The 27,798-nt window shown below is 45.7% G+C and overlaps 3 protein-coding genes across 3 annotated transcripts in view; all 3 read right to left on the reverse strand.

Moving 5' to 3' along the window:
- The window catches only part of LOC110525762 (pleckstrin homology domain-containing family A member 2), a 28,568-nt gene extending 26,320 nt beyond the window's left edge, over positions 1 to 2,248 (reverse strand). Inside the window, exon 1 of the mRNA XM_021606178.3 lies at positions 1,601 to 2,248. The gene's annotated coding sequence lies outside the window, so the exon portion shown is untranslated. The remainder of the gene's footprint in view (positions 1 to 1,600) is intronic.
- Positions 2,249 to 4,937: 2,689 nt separating this feature from the next.
- si:ch211-113d22.2 (uncharacterized) lies at positions 4,938 to 9,612 on the reverse strand. The gene is made up of 3 exons (XM_021606180.3): positions 9,232 to 9,612; positions 8,351 to 8,464; positions 4,938 to 5,846 (listed from the first exon to the last, which is right to left on the reverse strand). Exons 1-3 carry the CDS (start codon positions 9,278 to 9,280, stop codon positions 5,629 to 5,631), a joined length of 381 nt encoding a protein of 126 aa, XP_021461855.1. The 5' UTR covers positions 9,281 to 9,612; the 3' UTR covers positions 4,938 to 5,628.
- Positions 9,613 to 11,648: 2,036 nt separating this feature from the next.
- On the reverse strand, positions 11,649 to 27,374 carry LOC110525764 (transforming acidic coiled-coil-containing protein 1). Its single transcript, XM_090237687.1, is given in 14 exon segments — positions 11,649 to 13,414; positions 13,587 to 13,707; positions 13,789 to 13,895; positions 14,009 to 14,169; positions 14,300 to 14,343; positions 14,570 to 14,646; positions 14,714 to 14,851; positions 15,716 to 15,762; positions 17,291 to 17,375; positions 17,788 to 17,848; positions 19,012 to 19,417; positions 25,613 to 25,642; positions 25,645 to 25,703; positions 26,972 to 27,374. Coding segments are annotated over 14 exon segments (1,527 nt in total). The 5' UTR covers positions 27,094 to 27,374; the 3' UTR covers positions 11,649 to 13,345.
- Positions 27,375 to 27,798: the final 424 nt, after the last annotated feature.

Raw genomic sequence — 27,798 nt, forward strand, 5'->3', positions numbered from 1 at the left:
TAAGGCCTCAAGCTGTGCTGCTAACCAGAGGATTCACCACAGCTGGAAATTATAGACTACTAAACAGATCTGCATACAGGCACATTTCATCTGGTCAGATAGATAGAGAGAGACAAGGGAATGAACATTAGAGGACAACCTAACCTAACTCTTGTCAGATACTGACATGCTGAGGACTTGACATCATCCTGACTGATGCCTGTCTGTACAGTAGATGCACCTGCCTGGTCACATAAGCAAGCTAACACAACTTCTCCTCTGGAACAGCAATTTGAAGAACATTTCGTGTTCATTGTGTTGTTAAAGGAAAGAAAGAAATTAACACACACACACACACACAGTGCTTTGACATCAGAAAAAGCATCTGTTTCGGGTATTTAGCATAGCAGGAGTGACCAAGTCTGAAATTATATATTGGCATCTATAGCAAACTTTAAGTAGTTCTCAATCTTTACAAGACATGGGACATTTGATGCATTTAAATTTAGCATTACATTATTATTGGGTTAAAAGGGATTCGTGTTTGGTACCATGCTGTCTATGTAGGCCTTATTCGCAGGGCTGGCAAAGTTATCCTATAATTGTTTAACCGACAATTAATGAAAATAACTCTGAACAACAACAACAAAAATTGTCTTAATACATGCATTTTAGTAGAAGGGGAGGTTCAACTTTATATTCTGGTAGATATAGTTTACCCAATAGCAGTTTTTCATTTTTACATGAATTGGGTAAAGTTGGTAGTCATTTTACGAGCAGAACGGCATGGTCGGGAGGAGAAGCTTCATTTCCAAAAGTTCAATGTGGTCAAAACCAGTTTTGAGACAGGGGTGTCACCAAGCTGTGATATTCATTAGGCAAGTAGTAGGTCATTTTCAAAAGATGCATCACAAGCTCAAAACAATTAAGACAACAGTGACTATGACAATTCATTGTTACCCCAAATTCCAGAATCGTCACAACCCTACTGATTAGTGTGAATCATAAAGTTGTGTTTATTAATGTACAGCTATTATTCTCCAAACAGAATGAGGAGCCGATACAGAGATAGAGGCTACATATGAATACTATAGGAAGGGCAATTCCACCGTGCATTCCAACAGTGCAGATGTAATGTTTGGTAACAGAATGACAGCACAAAACATTCTGTTTCCAAACTTTGCATCTGCATTGTTCTTCAAGTAAAAAATTTGATGTGGAAAATGTTAAAAATAGTCATTGTGCATAGAGTTGCATGGCTGGTTTAGTTCTGCAGTCATTGTTTTTTATTTGACAAGTGAAAAATCTAAGTATTAGTGTCACTGTTCCAGAAGGATCAGATCCACGTGGAACCCATCCTGTATCATAGATATGCCTACATTATTATTTGATCAGGTGCTCAGTGGGCTATGTTCTGTAGGCTAGATACTCTGTCAGTTATTTCACTAGTTGTCGACTTGTATGGAGAATAACTATGCCGCCCAATAAAGCATAATTTAGCATCAGGTTGAGATGACATGAAAGTTTAATGCTGAAACGATCTGCCAACCACAACTCTAGGCATGTCTGCCACACCTAGGCTACTCCCCCAAACACACACATACAGACACACAAAACTTACCCGTTTTACTGTTCGGTGTGCGTGCGTCCCAAGTGTCGCAAAGAGTAAAACACGTCTCGTTTAAATCTGTTGTTTCTCTTAGTTGACATCTGTCTACAATCTGAAATATATGCGGCACCCGAACACCGCTGTCAGCTGAGGCTTCTTTCCTGGTAGGGCTCGCGATTAGAATGAACCATTCCCGGAAATGATCTAGTCTCTTGTCGATTTTTGCAGTAGCTACAGTATGAGGAACTGCGTTGACATGAACTCTTGAATTTGTCTGGCTGAAACAAGGAGTTTGGGTAGCCAGACTCTTCACTGGCGCTGCCGCTGATTTCTCTGTTGTTGACTTTTAGGTTTTAACTGTTTTCATGGCTGTCATTGTGCTGGGTCATCAAACATTAATAGCCGTGGTGTAAAGTACCCAAGTAAAAAATACTATCAAGTACTATGTGTTTTGGGGGGGTATCTGTACTTTACTATTTATATTTGTTACTATTTTTTTCTTCACTACATTCCTAAAGAAAATAATAAACGTTTTACTCCATACATTTTCCCTGACATCCAAAAGTACTCGTTACATGTTGAATGCTTAGCAGGACAGGAAAAGGGTACAATTCACACGCTTATCAAGGCGCCATCCCTACTGCCTCAGATCTGGCGGCCTCACTAAACACATGCTTCGTTTGTAAATTATGTTGGAGTGTGCCCCCTGGCTTTCTGTAAATTAAAAAAACAATAATATGGCGCCATCTGGTTTGCTTAATATAAGGACTTTGAAATTATTTGTACTTTTACTTTTGGTACTTAGTATATTTTAGCAATTACATTTACTTTTGATACTTAAGTATATTTTAATCCAAATACTTTTAGACTTTTACTCAAGTAGTATTTTACTGGGTGACTTTCACTTTTTACTTGAGTCATTTTCTATTAAGGTATCTTTACTTTTACTCAAGTATGACAACTGGGTACTTTTTACACAACTGATTAATAATAGGTGTACCACTCACTTCATAATATGCTTCCTATACATCTGATATACAGTCAAATAGATTGTGTACCGACCTATACTTTTAGATAACCTCTAGGCTATTACCAGTACTTGATTTGGACTGAAATAGGTGTAGGTACTCATGTTGGGTGCCAGTACTGTTTGTATTTAGGTGCAGGAGCTCCACAATAGTTTTGGCTAATATTCTATAAGAGGAAAAGGAGCTCAAGCAGCAGAAAATTTGAGGTGGTGTAGCCGGTACCCAGCTCCAGTGAGCACCTGCCCTAGTCAAGCATGGCTATTACATACAGTTGAAGTTGGAAGTTTACATGCACTTAGGTTGGAGTCATTAAAACTAGTTTTTCAACCACTCTACACATTTGTTGTTAAGAAACTATAGTTTTGGCAAATCGGTTAGGACATCTACTTAGTGCATGACACAAGTCATTTTTCCAACAATTGTTTACAGATTATTTCACTGTATCACAATTCCAGTGGGTCTGAATTTTACGTACACGAAGTTGACTGTATAAACACCATGGGACAACGCGTTCGTCATACCGCTCAGGAAGGAGACACGTTCGGTCTCCTAGAGATGAATGTACTTTGATGCGAAAATTCCAGAACAGCAAAGGACCTTGTGAAGATGCTGGAGGAAACAGGTACAAAATATCTATATCCACAGTAAAACGAGTCCTATATCAACATAACTTGAAAGGCCGCTCAGCAAGGAAGAAGCCACTGCTCCAAAACCGCCATAAAAAAAAGCCAGACTACGGTTTGCAACTGCACATGGGGACAAAGATCGTACTTTTTGGGGAAATGTCCTCTGGTCTGATGAAACAAAAATAGAACTGTTTGGCCATAATGAGCATTGTTATATTTGGAGGAAAAAGGGGGAGGCTTGCAAGCCGAAGAACACCATCCCAACCGTGAAGCACAGGGGTGGCAGCATCATGTTGTGGGGGTGCTTTGCTGCAGGAGGGACTGGTGCACTTCACAAAATAGATGGCATCATGAGGCAAGAAAATTATGTGGATACATTGAAACAACATCAAGACATCAGTCAGGAAGCTTGGTCACAAATGGGTCTTCCAAATGGACAATGACCCCAAGCATACATCCAAAGTTGTGGCAAAATGGCTTAAGGACAACAAAGTCAAAGTATTGGAGTGGCTATCACAACGCCCTGACCTCAAGCCGATAGAAAATGTGTGGGCAGAAATGAAAAAGTGTGTGAGAGCAAGGAGACCTACAAACCTGACTCAGTTACACCAGCTCTGTCTGGAGGAATGGGCCAAAATTCACCCAACTTATTGTGGGAAGCTTGTGGAAGGCTACCCAAAACATTTGACCCAAGTTAAACAATTTAAAGGCAATGCTACCAAATACTAATTGAGTGTATGTAAACTTCTGACCCACTGGGAATGTGATGAAAGAAATAAAAGCTGAAATAAATCATTCTCTACTATTATTCTGACATTTCACATTCTTAAAATAAAGTGTTGATCCTAACTGATGGGGAATTTTTACTAGGATTAAATGTCAGTAATTGTCAACTGAGTTTAAATGTATTTGGCTAAGGTGTATGTACACTTCCAACTTCAACTGTAGGTTAGTTTTACTTGTTCAATACATTTTTAACCATGCATTTATGATAAATTCTCATTAACAGAGCGATATTCTAACCATTTCTCTTTCCTTCTTTCTCCATCTCTCAGCTGGCAGCATCGCTATGGGAACTGGGTCAAAGTCACATCATATGATTCAGAATTTCACCCCCCCTCTCTCCGTCTCTCTCTCCATCTCTCTCTGCTCAGCTGACTTGTATTTATGACAGAGGAGGGAGAGAGACATGGCCTCAGATGGAGGAGACACTAGGCTAACAGGGAAATAGAAATTACAGTAACAGTATGCTACGGTGCCCAGAGCTACTGTGACTAGCCTAAATGGGGTAGATATTCTGTCTGAATGGGGTGATTGGGGGTTGATTAACGGGTGCGATCTGTATCCTTGTCTAGACCAGTTGTTCTCTTGTTGGACGAGGGTCCAACTGTCCTTATATGAGCCTTCCCTGCACCAAGTGATTATACAGTCTGTGACAGAGAAGAAGTCAACGTTCACTAAAGACAGACTGGAGGTGTGAGGAGGAAATGTGTGTGTGTGTGTGTGTGTGTGTGTTCTTGCATGTGTGTGACCTCACGTCCTGTCATGTGGCCTGTAACTAGGTCAGAGGTCACAGAAACTGAGGAGGGAGTCTAAAACTATGGTCTCAACATTTTCCACTGATGCCACCCACTGACAGTCTCTGTAGCACGCTACACACAACAAAACCAACTGCTGAGAGATAGAAAGGAAATGTAAGGGTGTAATAGCATGTTTATTTATAAATAAGTATTGAAGCATAACAATATTAACAATGGACCAACAAGTACCAACATGTCTTTCAGTGTTGAGTTCCTGTTTAATTCATGATGATTGGAGTCTGAAGGCTGAAGAGTGCCCTAGCGTATGTGGTTACTGTGGGAACGAGCCTAACACTAGGCCTACTGGGAGCCCAGCACTAACCAACAGTATCATACATACACACAGGCTACCATGGGTGACATTTCAGATCAGCCCCAGGTATAAACATAGTATATACATCTAAAGTTCTAACCCCAGCCTGGCTCACATCCACCCAGAGTCTACTGACACTACAGGAGTTCCATCCTCTCTCTGATCATATCAAACATCTCCGTTTGTACATAAGACTGGTTACGGACACACAACTGTGACAGAGCTGAATCATGCGGAGTGATACATCAGTTCCATCTGTCTTTAAACTTGATTGAATGTGCTTTACTGACCCCCCCCCACCACCACCACCACAGGCATCACACACACACTCTTACTAATCCCTGTATGATTCACCAAACCCTAGTTCATCAGCATTCTGCAGACACACTCTGAGGGGATGGATGGATAAATGGTTTCGTGGTAGCGCTGTATGAAATAATGAATACATGGATAGATGGATAGTAAATGGATGAATGTATTTATGATCATGAGTTTAGAACCTGCTGAGGGCCATGCGGAGCATCAGAGCCCCAAGTAGCAGAGCAGGGCTGGCTCCCAGGGCTCCAGCTGTGTTTTTGTGCTCCCCATGCTGGTGGCCCTTATGAGGCCCATTGCAGTCATCAGTGAAACAACACTCCATCTTGGCTCCAGAGTTGCCACTGTGGGCCTTATCACAGAATGCTTTGTAGGAGCATGACTTCATCACCGTGTCTGAAACACAGGAGGGAGGGAGGGAGGAGAGAGGAGTGTGAGGAAAGGAGAAAGGGGAGAGAGGAGTGTGGAAGAAGGGAGAGAGAGAGGAGAGAGGAGTGGAGAAGGGAGGGAGAGTGAGAGGAAAGATGTGAGGAATTACATTTTTTTTTGTTTTACAGCTTTTCATCTACATATACATACATTGTACATACACTGTGCTTTTATATACAGCAATCACATAACTATTTTCTTTACAACATTTTGATTTAACTAGGCAAGTCAGTTAGTGGCAGGTAGCCTAGTGGTTAGCATGTTAGGCCAGTAACCGTAAAGGTTGCTGGATCGAATCCCAGAGTTGACAAGGTAAAAATCTGTCTTTCTGCCCCTGAACAAAGCAGTTAACCCACTGGTCCCCGGTAAGCTGTCATTGCAAATAAGAATTTATTCTTAACTGACTTGTCTAGTTAAATAAATTATTTACAATGACGGCCAAACCCGGACAACGCTGGGCTGCCCTATAGGACTCCCAATTGTGGTTGATAAAGACTGCTGGGAATTTATCCAGAATCCTGAGAGATGATGACACAGTGATTACAGGGCACGGCGAGGGAGAACTACTGCTGACAAAAGAGAGAAATACGTACACATGTACTCTATAATGTCCGCGGTCATTGATTTAGTGTGTTAAATAGTATAGTAGCTTGAAGACTTGTGTTTATTTAGCTTTAAAATCGGTTTTGTACAAGATGTGTTCTTGTCAGTTCCACAGTAGCTAGAACACCGATAATATACAATTCAAGTCTAAAAAGTATACCTTGCGGATCTTTGCGGAATTTAACATTTTTGCAATCCAATAATTTTAGATCTACAGAAGTGTCTATAGGAGGCAGGGTCTAGGGGGTCGATGTGGATTTCGGCACTTGTACATCTGTGCTCTACTTTCTGCTGTGTATAGTCAAAGATAGTTCATCTGTGTTGTTTTCAATTGGATGAAAATTAATCATAGTACCGTGTTCTAGCAGGTATTTGCATATTTCAAAAGTGCACATGTGCTATAACTCAATTCGCCCTTGCACTTCTTGTAAACAATGCAATTTGTAGAAACGTTGGCAAAGGGTAACATCTACAAAACGTAGTGCACTCTGTTCTTAACAGATTTTAGTTTTGGGAACAGAAACCTGAATTGAGAGCTTTCCTTAGATGACAAAATCTGCAGAATGTTGGCCCAGTTCTCTCTCGCGCCATATTCCCCCACTGCAGACCACTGGGCTTCCTCTCTCGCGCCATATTCCCCCACTGCAGACCACTGGGCTTCCTCTCTCGCGCCCTATTCCCCCACTGCAGACCACTGGGCTTCCTCTCTCGTGCCATATTCCCCCACTGCAGACCACTGGGCTTCCTCTCTCGCGCCATATTCCCCCACTGCAGACCACTGGGCTTCCTCTCTCGTGCCATATTCCCCCACTGCAGACCACTGGGCTTCCTCTCTCGTGCCATATTCCCCCACTGCAGACCACTGGGCTTCCTCTCTCGCGCCACATTCCCCCACTGCAGACCACTGGGCTTCCTCTCTCGCGCCATATTCCCCCACTGCAGACCACTGGGCTTCCTCTCTCGCGCCATATTCCCCCACTGCAGACCACTGGGCTTCCTCTCTCGCACCATATTCCCCCACTGCAGACCACTGGGCTTCCTCTCTCGCGCCATATTCCCCCACTGCAGACCACTGGGCTTCCTCTCTCGCGCCATATTCCCCCACTGCAGACCACTGGGCTTCCTCTCTCGCGCCACATTCCCCCACTGCAGACCACTGGGCTTCCTCTCTCGCGCCATATTCCCCCACTGCAGACCACTGGGCTTCCTCTCTCGCGCCATATTCCCCCACTGCAGACCACTGGGCTTCCTCTTCACATCATATTTGGTGGAGAGTGGAAGTTCAACCGGATGCTTCAGATGTATACTGCCGGTGAAACATATGGCTCCTTGTTCTATCTGTGGTGTAGTGCTGATGGTGGTGCCACAGAGTTTCTAAACCCAGACCAAGTCAGTGGGAGAAGTAAAACATTCTTCCTTAGTTGTTCATTTTCTCGAAATCTAAAGGCACAACCTATGTTCGAGGCAATTTCGTAAGTAGTCAATGTTATTTCTCCAACCTTGTGAAAGTGACACTGAAACGTTTTCATTTTCGTCAAAACAACTTTATATCGAAGGAGTGAGTGCCTTTGATTTGATGGCCTCTGCACAGGCGCAGCTCAGCGCGAGACAACCGTTGGACCGGTGACGTGTTTCTATGTATGAGGCTACCTAACCAACGTCGCCTTGACATCGCCTACAGGTGTGATCAGGGATTTCTAAATGGAGAAGCAGTTTCAGCCTATCTTCACACTGTACTGTCATTGGTGGCGCTGTCCTACACTACAGTCAGGAAAATCAACTGACTCCTAGAACTAGCCTGACATCTAGTGGTAGAAAATAATACTGCATGCTTTGGTAATAAAATTAATTTATGGGTGTGTACTCACTCTGTCCTGTGATGGTGGAGCAGGCGTCAGCGAATTGAGGGCAGGTGGTGGATCCTTGTTTAGTACAATCATCCTCATTGGACGCTACGCATGAGTGACACTTCAGTGCGTGACCTTTACACATGGAACAGGAGAGAACGTCTGAGATGAGACTAAGCAGCATGTACCAACACACACAGACAGAAAGACTAGCAATCCCTCTGCAAGAAGGTTGGATTGATGCTACCTCTCAACATAACCCTAACTCTCAGTCTCAACATGCACACATTGTCCCTGAGTAACCGGGAGCCCATAAATACAAACTAATAACTGATAATGTCCAGAGCATCTCCAAAGCTGTGTCTGTGACCTAACCAGGAATGACCCTGTCCATATGATCTGTCAACCCCTCTGGCTTTTATGAACAAATAAGAGCACACTGAAACCCACTGTCAGCCGGTCAGACACAGATAAGTAAACAGAGCCCTTCACTAGCACTTCAAGGCACAACCCTTACCATTATGATGACTTAAACAAAATATACTGAAACCTGACCCCCTGGTACATTTAGGGTTAGTGTTGACCTATGGCTAGGGCTAGTGTTGACCTACGGTTAGTGTTAGCATCAGTTACTCTCATTGTGTCCCAAACTCTTCCGTGAATTATGTGATCCAACTAAGCTCTTGACATTTTGTTTGCCACCCACCAGATAAACACAACATTTCTAACCTGATTACATCGTTTAACAATGACCCAGTAAAGACTACATAATTCAGACCCACCGTTTAGAGTCAGAGCCCCCTTCAAAAAGCCCTTATAACCCCTTAAAAACCTGAACCCCCCACACGGTCCCCCTCTAGTTGATCCAATAACCCTGCTACTATATGAACAAGGGTACTTACTGTGGCAGGCCAGGCATACCAACATCAGCAGAGCCAGGACAGTCTTCATAGTGCTGGAGTGGGAGCAGAGAGGAGGTAAACGCAGAGGAGAGAAAAGAGAATGGGGGCAGAGAGGAGGTAAAACGCAGAGGAGAGAAAAGAGAATGGGAGCAGAGAGGAGGTAAACGCAGAGGAGAGAAAAGAGAATGGGGGCAGGGGTGTCTTGGGGGCAATAACATCTTAGCCCTAATCCCTATCAACCCTGCACACCCAGCACCCTTTGTTATTGTGTTAATGAGCTTACCCAGGGTAGCTTTGACAGGGTCAGGTATACTGTCAGTACTGTTGCCTGTACTGTATTCACTCACTTACCTTTGCAGTCAGCACCCCCCCCCCCCTCCCTACAGTATGCTGTCTTAGTGATCAGAGAAATAATGCAACCACACTGGGGTTATCACAGACCAGTCACACCAACTACAGGGAAATTCAACCTAAAATGTGTCACTCACATGTGCTTGCCCTCTAACATCCATTTCACACAGTATGTACAGTGGGGCAAAAAAGTATTTAGTCAGCCATGTGGCAAGTTCTCCCACTTAAAAAGATGAGGCCTAATTTTCATCATAGGTACACTTCAACTATGACAGACAAAATGAGGAAAAAAATCCAGAAAATCACATTGTAGGATTTTTAATGAATTTATTTGCAAATTATGGTGGAAAATAAGTATTTGGTCACCTACAAACAAGCAAGAGTTCTGGCTCTCACATACATGTAACTTCTTCTTTAAGAGCCTCCTCTGTCCTCCACTCGTTTACCTGAATTAATGGCACCTGTTTGAACTTGTTATCAGTATAAAAGACACCTGTCCACAACCTCAAACAGTCACACTCCAAACTCCACTATGGCCAAGACCAAAGAGCTGTCAAAGGACACCAGAAACACAATTGTAGACCTGCACCAGGCTGGGAAGACTGAATCTGCAATAGGTAAGCAGCTTGGTTTGAAGAAATCAACTGTGGGAGCAATTATTAGGAAATGGAAGACATACAAGACCACTGATAATCTCCCTCGATCTGGGGCTCCACGCAAGATCTCACCCCGTGGGGTCAAAATGATCACAAGAACGGTGAGCAAAAATCCCAGAACCACACGGGGGGACCTAGTGAATGACCTGCAGAGAGCTGGGACCAAAGTAACAAAGCCTACATCAGTAACACACTACGCCTCCAGGGACTCAAATCCTGCAGTGCCAGACGTGTCCCCCTGCTTAAGCCAGTACACGTCCAGGCCCGTCTGAAGTTTGCTAGAGAGCATTTGGATGATCCAGAAGAAGATTGGGAGAATGTCATATGGTCAGATGAAACCAAAATATAACTTTTTGGTAAAAACTCAACTCGTCGTGTTTGGAGGACAAAGAATGCTGAGTTGCATCCAAAGAACACCATACCTACTGTGAAGCATGCGGGTGGAAACATCATGCTTTGGGGGTGTTTTTCTGCAAAGGGACCAGGACGACTGATCCGTGTAAAGGAAAGAATGAATGGGGCCATGTATCGTGAGATTTTGAGTGAAAACCTCCTTCCATCAGCAAGGATATTGAAGATGAAACGTGGCTGGGTCTTTCAGCATGACAATGATCCCAAACACACCGCCCGGGCAACGAAGGAGTGGCTTCGTAAGAAGCGTTTCAAGGTCCTGGAGTGGCCTAGCCAGTCTCCAGATCTCAACCCCATAGAAAATCTTTGGAGGCAGTTGAAAGTCCGTGTTGCCCAGCAACAGCCCCAAAACATCACTGCTCTAGAGGAGATCTGCATGGATGAATGGGCCAAAATACCAGCATTGTGTGAAAACCTTGTGAAGACTTACAGAAAACGTTTGACCTCTGTCATTGCCAACAAAGGGTATATAACAAAATATTGAGATAAACTTTTGTTATTGACCAAATATTTGTTTTTCAGCATAATTTGCAAATAAATTCATTAAAAATCCTCATTAAAAATCCTACAGTGATTTTCTGGATTTTTTTCTCTCGCATTTTGTCTGTCATAGTTGAAGTGTACCTATGATGAAAATTACAGGCCTCTCTCATCTTTAAGTGGGAGAACTTGCACAATTGGTAGCTGACTAAATACTTTTTTGCCCCACTGTATGAGTCTGCGCGCATGTGTCTTTATCTCTGTGTGTCACACAGAGGACATAATTGTGTCAGGGGATGTTAGCTCTGAGAATAAGAGGATAAAGCCGACATGGTGACACCTTTCACACTCTTCTCTGTTTGGCTGCTAGTCCAGGGCTAGACTACGGTTCACTCTGGCAGAGACCGAGGATTCAGTTAAGTCAGTGCTTGTAGCTGTGATGTCAGACCCGTCCTCTGAAGCTGTGATGTCAGACCATACCTGTGAAGCTGAACAGAGAAACTCTCCTGCACACAGAAGCCATGAGAACACACTCCTTTATTACTGCAATCTTGTTTACTCAGGACACACTCCTTTATTACTGCAATCTTGTTTACTCAGGACACACTCCTTTATTACTGCAATCTTGTTTACTCAGGACACACTGCATATACCGTATTAGTCAACATAGTCAGTATAGCTGTACTTTTCTTATTACCACTTCACAAATAATGACAATTCAAAAAAAGAGATTGGTGACAGTTTTAAAAAAAACAATGTTTAACGAAACCGTCAATGACGCTGGAGGCAACGCAACTGCAGAATGGCGCAAAAATGTGCATGATAGAGAAGGCTGTCAACGAATCAGCATTCAGGGCTGGAACCACCCAGTTTATAATGCATCTTGTATAACTATGGTCGTCCACAGAGCAGTATGGCGGAGAGGGAACAAGTACAGTGAGGCGGTGTGACTCTCCACAGGGGTGACGAGCATTTAACACAACCAGTTCAGCTGGGAACAGTTAAGCAGTGAATAAGAGAAACGTTATCTTTCTATGCCACTAAATAGGTGCTGCAGTAAAACACACTGGGCGTGTCCCAAAGGGCACCCTATTCCCTATATAGTGCACTACATTGGCCCGGGGTCAATGGGAGCTCGAGTAACCCTGGAACAGTTCCCTCTACCGCCATGTCATAATGTTTCACACCTGGACACTACAGGTGCTGTGCATGTCAGTGGCCAGAGGGGAACATGAGTAGGATATTCTGAGCATTTAAAAAAATTCTGAACTAAAAATAACAGCCACAGTCATTCAAACACTTCCAGTTTACAGTATGCTTGAACATATACAAAATAGATAGTCTTTGTATTAAATTCACCATTTCCAGATTGAGTAACCGAGTATTCTACTCTCTGCTCCAACACACTGGCCTGAGACAAACACTAACCAGGTGGCGTTTAGGACAGCGAGAAATCCTCCCCTGTGCAGGTATGCTGGAGGTGATCTAAACCTGTCCAAGACCACACAGAGCAGACTATACAGTAGACCTACAGCCCCTCCTCCACTGCTAACACAAGGCCTCATTACAAACAGGAGAAAAGCTTTATACTTTCCAGGACAACGCCCCACACGACCCCTATCAATAGCAGTGCATCCTAAACCCTATGCCCATATCCCCCCCCTCCCTGTAATAGTGTAGTCATACAGAAGGGTCAAACACAGCTCACCCCTGACCTCTAACTGTCCTAGAGCGCGTCTACCTGGTCCCACCCTAGTCTCCTAGTGTTCAGAATAAATATGTACAGTACATCTCAGCCAGGGTGTTTATATACACAATCTATTAATAAGTGCTCCACAAACTGTTATCGTCAGGTAAATGAGCCCAAATCTATGCAATGCCTAGACAGCACATTATATTAGTTACAGGACAGAGCGACAGATGGAGGGAGTAAGGGATTTGGTCTTGCATGGCGAAAGTGACCAAAACAAAAACAGTCCACATGTAACAATCTCTGGCTCAAATGACACCCTATTCTCCATAGGGTACACTACTCAAGAGAAAATGGGTTATCATATGACGTCGGACCAGTACAGCAGCATTAGAGGCAGACGCCCCAAGGGAAAACAGAACTGCTCATTGGCTGGATGCATGCACAGGGCAGAGTATGCCATAGGTTGTAGGCAGGGATTTCTCGGCGGATCAAGATTGAATGATTTGGACGTATGGAATCTGTCTCAGTCTGTTCTGCCCATCTTGGCGATGAGCTCGTCACAGATCTTGGTGAGCTCCTCGATTTCCTCGGCCTGTGACAAGATGGAAGATCACGTCAGGGAGATTCAAAACTAAGATCTGGTTAGCAAAAACACATGTAGGGCAAGCAACCTTCTGTTTACATGTAGAATGTGTGTTGCACTTTACTTTATGCTATAGGGCTAGCAAAAGGCATTAGCATGTAGCATTTGTGTTGTGCGTTACCTTCTGCTGCAGGGCTCTCTCCAGAGAGTCCACCCTCATCTGCTCCTTCCTCAGGCTGGCGGTCAGAGCAACACTCTCAGAGCTGGCCTTGCTGCGTACCTGGGCTATGTCCTGATTAGCCCTGAGGGGGGGAATAGGGTAGATGTTTCATTGGTTGGTACGTAGTCACAGACCACTGTGTGTGTAGTGTGCGTAATCATACTTGTCTAGTTTCTCCTCGGCGTGGAGTTTGAGCGTCTGGTATCTCTGCTCCTCCTGCTTGACTCTGGCCAGATACTCCTGAGCACACTTCTTCAGCACCTCCTCATTCTACACGCACACAAATGGTAGAACAACCACATTCCACATACAGAACATACGTCAAATGTGCTTAAAGACTAATGATACTCAGGTCAGACTATTCTTGACCCTCGAACTCTGACCTTCTTGAAGCCGTCCAGGGTGCTCTTCATGTTCTCATAGCGGCGGAACATGTCAGACAGCGAGCGCTCTACCGAGTTCAGGTCCGCTAGCGCCAACTCCTTCTCCATGGTTACAGCCTGCAAAGACTTCTGGGCGCTCAGGGTGTTGCGCTGTTCGTCCTCTGAACGAGAGAGAGTTCACGCGGACGGGTCATTTTACGATTCCGTGCATCAACGCCACCACTACACTGGGTATACCTGTCATTTTACGGAGAGGAATGTTTGAAGAGGTTGGTTGACCGAGCCACTCACCAATCATCTGGGCGATGGTCTTCTCATACTCTGCCACAATTTTCCTGTGAGAGGAGGAACGGCTACTGATGAGTCTATACTAGCTAACCCTCAGTCTGTTCACTGCTCAGCACACAATCATATGATTACTAGCCTCACAGTACAGTTCAGGTGAATGGTACATGCGAGTAGGGTTGCAAAATTACTGTAACTTTCAATAACCGGGATTTCTGGAAAACCAGTGAATTTATTGAAAGTTCCAGGAATTTTGTAACCCTACATGTGAGTTACCTCATCTCCATGACTTCCTGTCTGCTGTCCTCATACTTTCTCATCCAGTCACTGGCTTCCGTCTCCTTAGTGATGATCTGACATAGGAAACAGTTATTACTGTGTTACCCTGTGTGAGTGTGTGCGGTCTATTTTTTAACCTACCTCCTCTCTGATAAGGGTGAGAACAGCCATTTTCTCCTCCTCGCTGATGCAAATGGCGTCTAGAACCTCACTTCCTGTCTTCTTCTGCGTGTTACTTCCTCCCAGCTTGGCGTTCTTCAGCTGGCAGGGGTCCTCATACTGCGGAGGAGAGAGGAGTTCCATAAGTACCTGACTAGATGTTAGAATCAATTGACCCAAACCCTGATTTAGTCACAATGTCAACTGTGGCCTGTAGCATTGGATACTCTGAATGTTTCTGGGTGTGGCAGACTGGTTTAAACAGTTTGTTTATAGGTCATTTCCATCTGTGTTTCACTCAATAAACAGATTATAGTAGTGTTTGTCAGAGCCCTATACAGACAATCACTTCTGTATTGGCTCTGCCTTCAGCATGCCTACTCTGGTGCTCTGAGAGGGGGGGCTAGAAGTTTAGGTCTTGTTCCTCATTGCCGGAGCTAAGGGTAGTTATTTCCATCTCTTTCGCTAGCCCTCCCCCTCCTCTTATCCTTCCCTGGATTATAACTCACTCATAATATCCTAATCCTAATCATCTCAAGCCCTCTATCACCTGAGAAGCTGGAGATGACAGACAGGCTGAGGAGCCTGTGGTCAGTTCATGTTCAGACAGTGTGGGAGTAAAGCTACCATGGTAGTGTAATGTGCTACTGTAGTAGGCACCAGGTAGCCTAGAAGACTAATCAAGCCAGTCACCATTACAGCGGGCCAGATAGCTCCTCAACAACACTGAACACAGCTGTAATCCACTACATCTACTAAAACATGATGAGAATGATTGTTAACACTCTACAGTAGCATCATGGCCATAATCTGTTTTCAGAGAAAAGGGTTTCATACAGCTGGCTCACTGGTGGCGCCATCTAGTGGTCACCAGGGGGAGCACATGATTCTGACAGAACTGTCATTTCCAGGTCCGGATCTGAAGTGGACCAAACTCTCACTGGGCTATATGGGACTGTTAACAGGGCATGTTAGTGTACTCACCATAGAACAGCAGTCTGACTCCTCTGGTCTGGATGACACATTCAGCTCTGGAAGAGAACATCACATCAAACCTTAAATTCTTATTTACAATGACGGCCTACCCGGCCAAACCCTACCCCGGACGACGCTTGTCCTTTGCGTTGCCCTTTGGGACTCCCCAACACAGCCAATTGTGATGCAGTCTGGAATCGAACCAGGGTCTGTAGTGGTACCTCTAGCACTAAGATGCAGTGCCTTAGACCCCTGCGCCATTCAGGAGCAGCGGTCTATCCCACACTGTATTCTCAAAAGGAACTATGTTATATTCTGTTCTGTTATTTTTCTATTCTTATCTGACTCCAACCACTGGGAGCTCCATGTACTGCTGCTGTGTAACCAGGAGGGTGCAGTGTATACCTGCAGCTCAGAGGGCATGATGACACTTGTCTCATAATAAATAAACTCCTAAGATGACAGACAAAATCTACCATATACTTCTCCCCAGACTAGACAGAACTGAAAAGAGAACAGAGCAAAACGGACAATATAAGGCCAACTCCGCACCAGAGAAAAGAACACAGCTACAGTAGAAGTGTCACATGCAGCCTGAGTGACGATTGATCGGGTACAGTCTGTCTGCTTCCTGTCACACTAATGGGGGTTCTGCTTATTGGCTCATACACAGACCTACCAGTCATACACAACAACAAGCTGCATGAGTCATATACAGTAGGTCTAGTGGTCGAGTCAGCTGAGGGATGGAGGGAGCCCAAATCAGAGCATAGGAACACGCAGCTTCAAATGAAGCAATTGTGGATGTGGACAATTCAAGTTACTAATTCAAATTAAAACTGTCACATGCGCCAAATACAACAAGTGTAGATCTTACCGTGAAATGCTTACAAGCCCTTAACCAACAGTTCAAGTTAGAGCAAAGAAAATATTTACCAAAAAAAAACAATAATAAAAGTAACAATAACAAGGCTACATACAGGGGGTGCCGGTACTGAGTCAATGTGCGGGGGTACAGGTTAGGCAAGGTCATTTGTACATGCACAGTTGAAGTCAGAAGTTTACATACACTTAGGTTGGCGTTATTAAAACACGTTTTTCAACCACTCCACAAATGTCTTGTTAACAAACTATAGTTTTGGCAAGTCATTTAGGACATCTACTTTGTGCATGACACAAGTCATTTTTCCAACAATTGTTCATGGAGATCATTTCACTTATAATTCACTGTATTACAATTCCAGTGGGTCAGAAGTTTACATACCCTAAGTTGACTGTGCTTTTAAACAGCTTGGAAAATTTCAGAAAATGATGTCATGGCTTTAGAAGCTTCTGATATTGGAGGTGCACCTGTGGATGTATTTCAAGGCCTACCTCCAAACTCAGTGCCTCTTTGCGTGACATGGGAAAATCAAAAGAAATCAGCAAAAACCTCAGAAAAAAAAATTGTAGACCTCCACAAGTCTGGTTCATCCTTGGGAGCAATTTCAAAATGCCTGAAGGTACCACGTTCATCTGTACAAAAATGGGTTCACACACACACAATGATGTTGGGTGTGTCTGATCCCCTTATTCTTCACTCACCGTTGTGGTCTCCATCTGCTCCGAGTCCTGTTGTGCTGGCTAGCTTCTCCTCATCTGTAGCATGACCTTTGCAATGGTCGTTGTCCTACAGACAGGGAGGGAGGGACAGACGGTCAGAGACATTCTCATCCGTCTAATTGGACAGGCTCCCTTCTCGCCCGGTTGCCGTGCCAGAGCAGGCCTGACATGTGCCTAGGGCTGAGGTAAACTAAGAGGACAGGGCTCTCAGAGAGAAATGTGTACAGTGACCACGGTCATGGTCAGGTACACAGAGGAAAGGTACCAGCGGGAGAAACACTACACTAACACGCATACAGACACACACAAAATATGACTCAATGACCAAGGACAGCGATACACACACACTTATCTGGAGTATTTAAAATCATTCTTTAAAAAAAATGAGGTAAATAAAGTTTGCTGTCTTTATGAGTAAAGGTGTGAAGAGGAGTACAGCATTTCCTGTTTGAGAAGCTGGTAAAAACATTAACCATTACCTCTCCACTGGTGTTCTGTAACGGAGTCTGGTTGTCCAGCTTCTTCACTTTACAGGAGTTCCTGAAGACAAAGAGCACTGAGGTCAGACCTTGTGCGAACCCTAACCAGATCATCGCTGACCCACCGACCATGTGTGTCTGGGACAGCAGCCAGACCCAAACGTAGCAGAGTCCTATTGTCAGTGTGCTCCATCTCCCGGCCTCTAGGTCACCAGGCTGCTCGTTATGGCGCACACCTGTCACCATCGTTAAGCACACCTGCGCATCATCAGACTCACCTGGACTCCATCACTTCCCTGACTACCTTCCCTATATATGTCACTCCCTTTGGTTCCTCCCCCAGGTGTTACTGTTTCTGTGCGTTGGTTGTGGTTCTTGGTTTGTATCTAGTTGGGTTTATTTATTAAAACACTCACTCACTCCCTGAACTTGCTCCCCAGCGCACATCGTTACACCTAGGATATTAGGAGAAACTGAAACAGTGTTGCTGTTCCTGAGTATATAGAGAGTACAGTAGGAAGAATGGAGAGAAAGCAGACTATAATCAGACCACATTCTGTGCTTTCTCTGTTGAGTTGCTTTGTACATATGTGCTGCTAAATTACTAAATGAAAGTAGAGAGCAGATTAATGAAACAGGCTGTTGCCTCACCAGATTACTACACAGAGCATGATTACGCTTGAACAGAGAGTTTTGTTAAGTTTCTGTAGACTAGAGTATTGTGAGGTTCTCCCTCTCTCTGAGGTGAGGTAGTGATAATGTAACAGGCTCTGAGATCGACTAGCCCTGCCTGAGAGAATCTGATGACCAAACGGTTATGGTTAAATCTATCTCCATGCGTCAACCTGACACCGCACTAAAGAAGTCTAGCCAGGGCTGCTCTGACTGCAGTGAGTCGTGGTGTAGGCGAACATGTATGGAGGGCAGGGAGAGGGGAGACACAGAGGCAGGGGATGTGGTCAAGGTTTAGTGGCGGGCCAACAGAGACAGTACAGTATTCTGTACTTACAGCATCATACATAGTAAACAGACCTGGTCAGCAGTCCTCATGCCACACAGAAATAGACTCAGAGACAGGTGAAGGACAGAGAGACAGTGGAGTGTTGGGGAGACATGAGAGGAGGGGGGATGATTGGTTGAGGAAGGGAGAGATAAGATCATGTGATTGTATGCTAAGTGGTCAGGCATGTGTAAGATAAGATGTCTTGTGTGAGTGTTACTCACGTGATGTCCGTGCTCATCCTAGGTGACTGTCTGTCTGAGTCCGGTCTGTCCAGTTCAGGGGTCAGGCTTTTGGGGTCAGAGTTCATGTTGCCGTTGGGGTCATAGGTGATAGGAGAAATGTCATCAACCTCTGCGGGGTCAGGGAAGTTGTGGACAGGGAGTGAGGCAGGGCGTAGGGCGCGGGGCTGGGGCAGAGGGGACGGGGAGAGACCATCTCCTTCTCCAGGTCTTGAGATCAACCTCAGGTTCAGGTTCTGGTCTAAACCTGCTCCACTCAGAGGGGAGGAGCTATTGAGGTTGTTTAGGGCATCTTGGACTTCCTGTAGGGACGTGGGATAAACATCCTGATTGGAGTTTCTGTCCAGGACGAGGCGGGGCGTCAGCTGTCCGACATCTCTGGTGAGGACTGAAGAGAGGTGGAGTTAGTATCACGCTGGAGAGAAGCAAGACAACAACCTTTCTTTAAAAGTGACACCAATAATGATGCTATGTCAACAACAACAAAAACAACAACAGACATTTTAGCAGCAAATACATCTTGGATTTATCTTTGTATGGTTTTCTTGTTTCAGATAATACACTACAGGAAATGCACATCTCTCTTTTCACTCGCTCTCTCTTCACCACTCTCTCCATAGCTCTTTTCTCTTTAGGATATTCTCTCTGTGGGAGCTCAGTTCCCAGTGCATCAGGATGAAAAACATCTCTGGAATCGGACGGAGCATCGTAACTCTAAGTCCTATAGCGGCTCAAAACACAGGGAACAATTAAAGCACTGCAGGTCAGCCTCAGTCCGTGCCTAGTTAAAAGCGTGACTAGCTGAGCTGCAGCTTGTGGACTGAGCTATGTTTGAATGGCCTCTCACTTCCTGTTAGAACAATCAGAATGGCTCCTAACTTCCTGCTAGAATGCTAAGAATGATCCCTTACAATGGTCCCTGCGTCAACAAAAACCTTGTCAACAGCAAACACACACACACACACACACACACACACACACACACACACACACACACACACACACACACACACACAATGGTCCTTTCCCTAAGAGCACAATAATGCTTTGAGTGTATGTTTAGCTCAGAATCCTGTTGTGTTTACAACAGCTGACGGCGATGCTCTTAACATGCTTCTGTTCTCTGGGGTCTGGGGCTGCTCAATTCAATCTGGGCTGACACTGCTGAGAGAGTAGAGGCTCTAGCCCACTGTGTGTGTTTAAGTCAGGGTTGCTGACTCATGCTGCTGTACAGTGAGCTCTCTGTTATAGAGAAATCCAGCACAAAGCCCAGGAACGCAGAACAGTGTAACTACACTGCAATGCACACACACACACACACACACACACACACACACACACACACACACACACACACACACACACACACACGTGATATTGCTCAATGCTCTCTCTTTTTCTAGGGTGTGTCAGATCTGTTGTGTTGTGTTCAGCACTTATAACATCCATGATTTGTATGATCGATTGCACAGTCTGTTTTGTTGATAGGTTGTTATCGAAAATCACTGGGTGATTTGGTTGTTCTATTTCTGTTGTATGTGAGATGCTACCACAGATTATCCATTACATTGACCAGATACTCCAATGGCCACTCTAACAACGAAAATGTCTTAGAAAATGGAAGGCAGTCAGGAGGCAGGATCAGTGGGACCATTCTAGCCCATGAGACGGCAGATATGTGTGTGAACAACAGGCTAAATGTTTTCCACTAGTTACCATAGCATCAAAGGCAAAATTGGCTATATCATAAACATTAGGAAAAACAAATTAGCGTTTTTTGTTTTAAATTAAGGTTAGGGTTAGGCGTAAGGTAAGCAGTGTGGTTAAATTTTGGTTTAAAATCACATTTACGAAAAGTAAATAGGTGGGGTTTATGACTTTGTGGCTGTTGTAACTAGTGACGAAGAGGCACAACTCCGATATAAAATTGCCAGGATATGACTTGTTCTACTTATATCAGTACACTCGTAACAGCCTAAGCATTGCGAAACTTCTATTAGATCAAATAAACCAATTAAATGTTCAACAATCTCTTATTGTTAGCCAGAAGCACACCACCCTGCATCCGACTGCTGGCTTGCTTCTGAAGCTAAGCAGGGTTGATCCTGGTCGGTCCTTGGATGGGAGACCAGATGGTGTTGGAGGGCCAGTAGGAGGCACCCTTTCCTCTGGTCTATAAAAAAAAATAATGTCCCAATTCCCTACGGCAGTGATTGGGGACATTGCCTCGTGTAGGGTGCTGGCTTTTGGCTAGAATGTTAAATGGGTGTCCTGACTCTGTGGTCACAAAAGATCCCATGGCACTTATTGTAAGAGTAGTGGTGTTGACCCTGGTGTCCTGGCTAAATTCTCAATCTGACCATCATTGCCACCTGATCATCACCAGTTTACAATGGGCTCATTCATATCCCCGTAACTATTCCCCAGGTTGTTGCTGTAAATGAGAACGTGTTCTCTGTCAACTTACCTAGTTAATAAAAAAATTGTTCTCCATACCAAAACTTTTCGCTTAGTGAGTGGAAAAAAAGGAAAAATGCCACCTCCTGGAGACGACAGATCTTGGGCCCAGTTATCCCTCTCGCTTTGCCTCTTCCTCTTCCTTAAAAATAACATTTGGCGAACGAGGATGGCTGAAAGTATTTCTACAATATCCCTACCTCCACCGGAGCAGTGGCCTCACAAGGGAGAACCAACAATCCCATGGGACAGATGGAAGTCGTGGTTTGTGACGTACATGCTAGCTATCGGACTGGATGTGGTTAGCCCTAAGAGGAAAAGAGCCATTTCTCTCCACTGTCTCGGTGCCAAGGGCTTGCGCCTCTTCCAAACGCTCAGGGAAGCACACACATATGATGCAGCTGTTGAACGTTTGGATGGACATTTTGCAAAGAAACAGAGTGCGCTTCTGAAGAGGCTGCATTTTCGACAGCGAGCAGGTGAGTCAGTGACACAGTACATTGCTGATCTTAAAGAGCTAGCGCAGTCATGTCAGTTTGGATATCTTCGAGATTAAATCATCAGGGACCAGTTCATTGAGAAAACCTCATGTTCACTTGTGCGGGAGAGGCTTCTTCTACAGCAAAAGCTGTAGCCATAGCTTCCCAAGTGGAATCAGCAGCTCACTGTGCAACTACGATCTGTGAGGCACAAACACATGCTTCCAGTGCTTTTCAAGCTGTGCAGTAAGCAAGCCCCGCAGACACACCCTTTCCTGTCACTCGCCTGGTTGGATCAAACCCAGCTGGATCACACCCCACAGCCACACCCCCTCTTGTCACTTGCACTGTTGGCTCAAACCCGACTGGGTTTTCCACTTGTACTGTACAGCTGGGTGACTAATGCGTTCTCTCGTGCTAGACACAGGAGAAAAAGTGTCGCTCCTCAGCATGGCCACCTATGAGCAGTTCATGTCTCACCTGCCCCTCCAGCTGCCCAGCTTTAGCCTGTACGGATATGGGCACTCAGTGATTGATGTCATCGGCTTTATACACTCACAGGTGCAGTATGGCAACAAGGCCTTCACTCAATACCCCTTCTAACATCACACGGCAGGGCACTAATACCTTAGATCTGGACCTGTTCACCAGCCTGGGGTCCTCTCTGTTGAACTCGGCCCTATGGTGACTCCAGTCATTCAGCCTCTACGCCAGGAGGTCACTAAGGATCTACACAAGCAGCTGGAGGATGGATTCATCTAGCCGGTGGATGCCTTCCCATGGGTATCCAACTTGGTCAACACAGTTGTTTCAAACTGTGCACTGACCACCAGGCCACACAGCCTTGATGTCTACCTCCAGGTCGGGACACAAGCTCCTCCACATGTACCGCTGGTCAGACCAATTCCAGCTGTTTAACTTTAAGCTGCAGTTCACGCTGGGCAGGGACAATGTGTTGGCCGACCTCCTTTCGCGCTCAGTTCCTCCAGACTCCACCTGTTTCCAAATTGACTCAGATGAGGACCTCATCCAGCTCCTACACTCACCTCTCCAAGACACAGTGTCGCACAAGGAGCTGACCCAAGAATCAACCAACAACCCCTTCTTCGCGACCTTGCGGGAATATGTAGCCAATGGCTGGCTGGCACAGCGACCATCGGAACCAACAATATGCCAGGTTCAAACATGAGCTGTCATGCTGGAATGACACGTCTGGCCTGTGGAAACTGCACCAGCATACCAAGCAGCCTCAGAGGACGAGTGTTGACCATGGCTCATGAGGGCCACCTTGCTGAAGCAGTGCTGCTGGGACCTGGTGTGGTGGCCTGGCATCGGTCATGATATTGAAAGTCTAGTATGTGACTGTGCTCCATGTCTTCTCTGTGGAAAGACAGGACATCCGCCACTACCACTGCAACCACTGGCCTGGACCTCCCGTCCATGGCAACATATCCAACTGGACATCTGCAGTGAACTCTACAATGTGCCACATCACCAACACTTCCTAGTGGTTGAGTATGGCCTACATTCAAAATGGCCAGAGGTCACACCCATGAGTTCTGTCACATCAGGGGCCATCATAAACTTCCTGGATGTGCTCTTTGCTCGCTGGAGACTTCCTGCAATTCTGACCATGGACAATGACCCTTGGCTGGTCTCGGCTGAGTTCAGCTCTTACATCCAAAGCAAGGGGATCAAGCACATCAGAACAACCTACCCACCACCCCCGGGTCAACAGGGCGGGTGGAGAGGTTCAATCAGAGCTCACCTAGCTTAGGATTGCTCCTTCACTGACTCCTTGTTGCAAACTCTGCTGCATTACAGAGCTGCTCACCACTCCACCACCAGTCTCTCCTGCCAAGCTGATGCTAGGATGTGAACTAGAGCTGCCCTTACACAGGCTCCGTCCCTGCATAGCCAACAGCGTAAAAGTCAGGAGCGCTACAACAAAAGAAAGAGAGCACGGCTTCGTGGAACCCAAGTGAGGGATTGGGTCAGGGTGCAACGACCACAGCGCGCAGACAACCTCTGCACCTTCTGGTCAACACCGTGTCAAGTTCAACGTCAGCTGGGCCCAGCAACGTTTCAACTGCCTGACGGCTCTCGCTGGCAGCCGACTGATGAAGGTGCCACCTCCTGCATGTCCACACTCTGCCATTGATGCCACCCTGAGTAGTTCACTACCGGTGTCACACGCTCCCTTGGCCCCACCGGAAGGGGGGGGGGGGGGGGGGGGGGGGGGGTGTTGTGTTCAGCACCGATTAGCATCCATTCATGATTAGTATCATCGGTTGCATTGTCTGTTTTGTTGATATGTTATCGTGAATCACTAGGTGATTTGGTTGTTCTATTTCCCTTGTATGTGAGATGCTACTCTTTTAGATACATGTCTGACTCAACTAAGAATAAGTGTTTGTTTTCAAACATAACAAGATCCTCTTCCAATTGTCTTTTCTCAGAGATATGAGTAAGATGTTACAGTCAAATTAGCCCTCTGTGGATGTGTAGTATGGAGAGATCATGACAATCCCATACTATCTGAACAGGAGAGGAAACCTTCCCTAACCTCAACTCTAACCAGAATCATCTGGGAGTAGAGCAGGACAACCTCGCCCCTGGCCTTTAGGCCTCACCCTGTAGCCTAGCAACCGATAAATAACAGCCTCTACACAGTTTAACAGGGTAACACACTGACCAGAGAGAGAGAGAGAGAGAGAGAGAGAGAGAGAGACAGAGACAGAGACAGAGAGAGAGAGAGAGAGACAGAGGGAGAGACAGAGAGAGAGAGAGAGAGAGACAGAGAGAGAGACAGAGAGAGAGAGAGAGAGAGAGAGAGAGAGAGACAGAGAGAGAGAGAGAAGAGAGAGAGAGAGAGAGAGAGAGAGAGAGAGAGAGAGAGAGAGAGAGAGAGAGAGAGAGAGGAGAGATGCGAGTGGTGAAATGAAGGGTCTATTTGATTTCTCTAAACAATCAAGCACAATAACAAGAAATGCCTTCAATTCTTCAGAAACCCTAAAATCCAACTCTGCTCAGACATCTAACCCGGTCAATAGACTATGTACATCTAATGTCTAGTATTGTGTTGTTGTTACCGTGTAGTTTCTCCCTTCGGTGCTGTAATCGAGTAGACTATTATTATTCCTCCAGACTCAATTATCTCTCAGTCAATGTATTTTATTTATGTCAGTAACCCATAAGAGGTTATAAGAGGAGGGGTCATTAATGTCTACAGAGACAAAAGGAGATTTCAGTACATTACGATCATAGAATCCCATCTTCTAAATTGCATTGTGTCCAGATCTAGGATTATGAATCCCAAAACAATTGAACTAATCCAGTCCAAGAAGCCACAGAGCAGTTGAAAACATTTTAATAGGATAACATTGTTGTCTATAAAACTCAATGGTCGACAACACATGATTCTGTGTGTGCTGTTGGTTTGGGATGTCAGCGGCGTGCGTGCGTATGTGTGTGTTGGAGGGTGCACTTGTTTATCTTAAGCCTGTCTTTATTGGTGAAGAAGCACCTGTACTTCAGGTCTCTGTGGCTTTACAGAGCGATGCTAGAGTAACTTGCGCTCACCTGCCATCCACTACTCCTGTCTCATTGTTCCTACTGACAAACAGGTAGAGAGGACAGAATCTCACCTGTGTGGGCAGAGTTATCCAGCTGGGTCAGTCATTCAGCAGACCAGGAGACTCCGCCTCTGGGGTCTCAAAGTTCCCTTCTGAGTCCGAACTAGAGAGAGAGGGAGGGAGAGAGAGACAGGGAGAGAGAGAGAGAGAGAGAGAGAGAGAGGGAGAAGAGAGAGAGACAGGGAGAGAGAGAGAGAGAGAGAGAGAGAGAGAGAGACAGGGAGAGAGAGAGAGACAGGGAGAGAGAGAGAGAGAGACAGAGAGAGAGAGAGAGAGAGAGAGAGAGAGAGAGAGGGAGACATTGATTACAAGTTTATATAGCACCTCCATGGTTCCAGAGTTGTGTTGTGTGTGCCAGACTGAGCCAGACTACAGCCAGAGCAGACACAAGACACCCAGATCTGTAACACACGGATCTGCTGCTACATGTTCAAAGGGAACTTCTCCTGGTTGTCTAGAAGGGGAACTTTCAGGCCAGTGGCTCGCTAATGGCTCCTTCAACAGCCACCAAAGGAGTTAAAGAAGTGTCACTGTAAGAGAAGCAAAGGGGGAGGAAAGGGAAAGAGGGACGAAAAGGAGGAGGGTAGGAGGGGAGCTTAACCCTGCCTGGCACCTGCATCCACTAGCCTCCTCATCCAGCCCACATGTCCCCAATACAAGGACAGACTGTGTTTCAGTTTCTCTCTCCATCTCTCTCTCTCTCTCTCTCTCTCTCGCTCTCTCTCCTCTCTCTCCCTCTCTCTCCCTCTCTCTCCCTCTCTCTCTCTCTCTCTCTCTCTCTCTCTCTCTCTCTCTCTCTCTCTCTCCCTCTCTCTCTCCTCTCTCTCTCTCGCTCTCTCTCTCTCTCCTCTCTCTCTCTCTCTCTCTCTCTCTCTCTCTCTCTCCCTCTCTCTCTCTCTCTCTCTCTCTCTCTCTCTCTCTCTCTCTCGCTCGCTCTCTCTCTCTCACTCACATACATGTACACACACACACACACACACACACACACACACACACACACACACACACACACACACACACACACACACACACACACACACACACACACACACACACACACAGTCTTAAGGTCTGCCCAGATGCCCAGCCCAGATTTGCTCCATGTGTGTTTGTGTTCCCATGCACCTAAATGCACATCAAACTGTCCACACACTAATGAAAAACAGCTCAGGAGGACAAAGACACAGGCTCCCAGAATACAGACATCCTTCTCTCTCTCTCTCTCTCTCCTCCTCTCACACATCACATCTAAAATATACAGAGATCATCCTTAAAAAAAAAAACACACACACACACACACACACACACACACACACACACACACACACACACACACACACACACACACACACACACACACCTGTAGCCCACTTACTTTTCTCCATCATTGGTTCCGGGCGCTCCCTCCTCCCCTCATCCTCCCCTCCCCCCCGCACAGCTGACCAAGTCCATTTGGCCCACTGGACTGGAGACAGCAAAGACCCCCAGGACATCTCTACAGAGACACACCAGCTCCTCTATACAGTATACAACCCCCTGGGTCTGGTTGCACCCCACTGGGTCTGATGATACTCCTGGTTGTAAGGGTCTGGTCCCTTACAGGTTCTACAGTTCCACTCTCGGTTCTGTTACTCCCACACAGTCTGGTTCTCCTCCTCTGGCTCTAGATTGAACTCCTCTCTTAGTTCTGCTGCTCCTCTGTGCATAAGCAACAACGCACCAGAGGAGAGTAGAAGAGAGGAGGAGTGACTCACCACAGAGTCTGTTTACTTGTATCTCTCTCTCTCTTTCTCTCTCTCTCTCTCTCTGTGTCTTGGAGCTGATCCGTGTGTTCTCTCTCTCTCTTTTTAAAAGGATGTTGATTTTTTGGCATCTCTTGTTTCTCTCTTCACTTCCTCCTTTTGCTTTCGTTTCCCAGACTGCTCTTCTGCATTGTTGATCCCGGAACAAACCGTGACAAGAGGCTGACAGAGCTGAGATGACGCTGTTGGTTTCTTACTCTCTGTTAGATCACAGATTACTGTAGCATCAGTAGCCTCTTCTCCCTCAGCCTCTCTCTCTCTCCATCCTCCGCTTCAACTCTGAATGCCAGAGCAGTGATCAGCTGACTGCCAGACTGCTCCCTCCTCCCTCCTTCTTCCTCTCTCTCGCCCTCCCTCGCTCTCTCTCACTCACACCCAAAAAGAGTTTGCCTAGCC

Source organism: Oncorhynchus mykiss, chromosome 6 (genome assembly GCF_057628025.1).
Source record: "Oncorhynchus mykiss isolate SJ-2025 chromosome 6, ASM5762802v1, whole genome shotgun sequence".
In the NCBI taxonomy this organism is placed as follows: domain Eukaryota; kingdom Metazoa; phylum Chordata; class Actinopteri; order Salmoniformes; family Salmonidae; genus Oncorhynchus; species Oncorhynchus mykiss.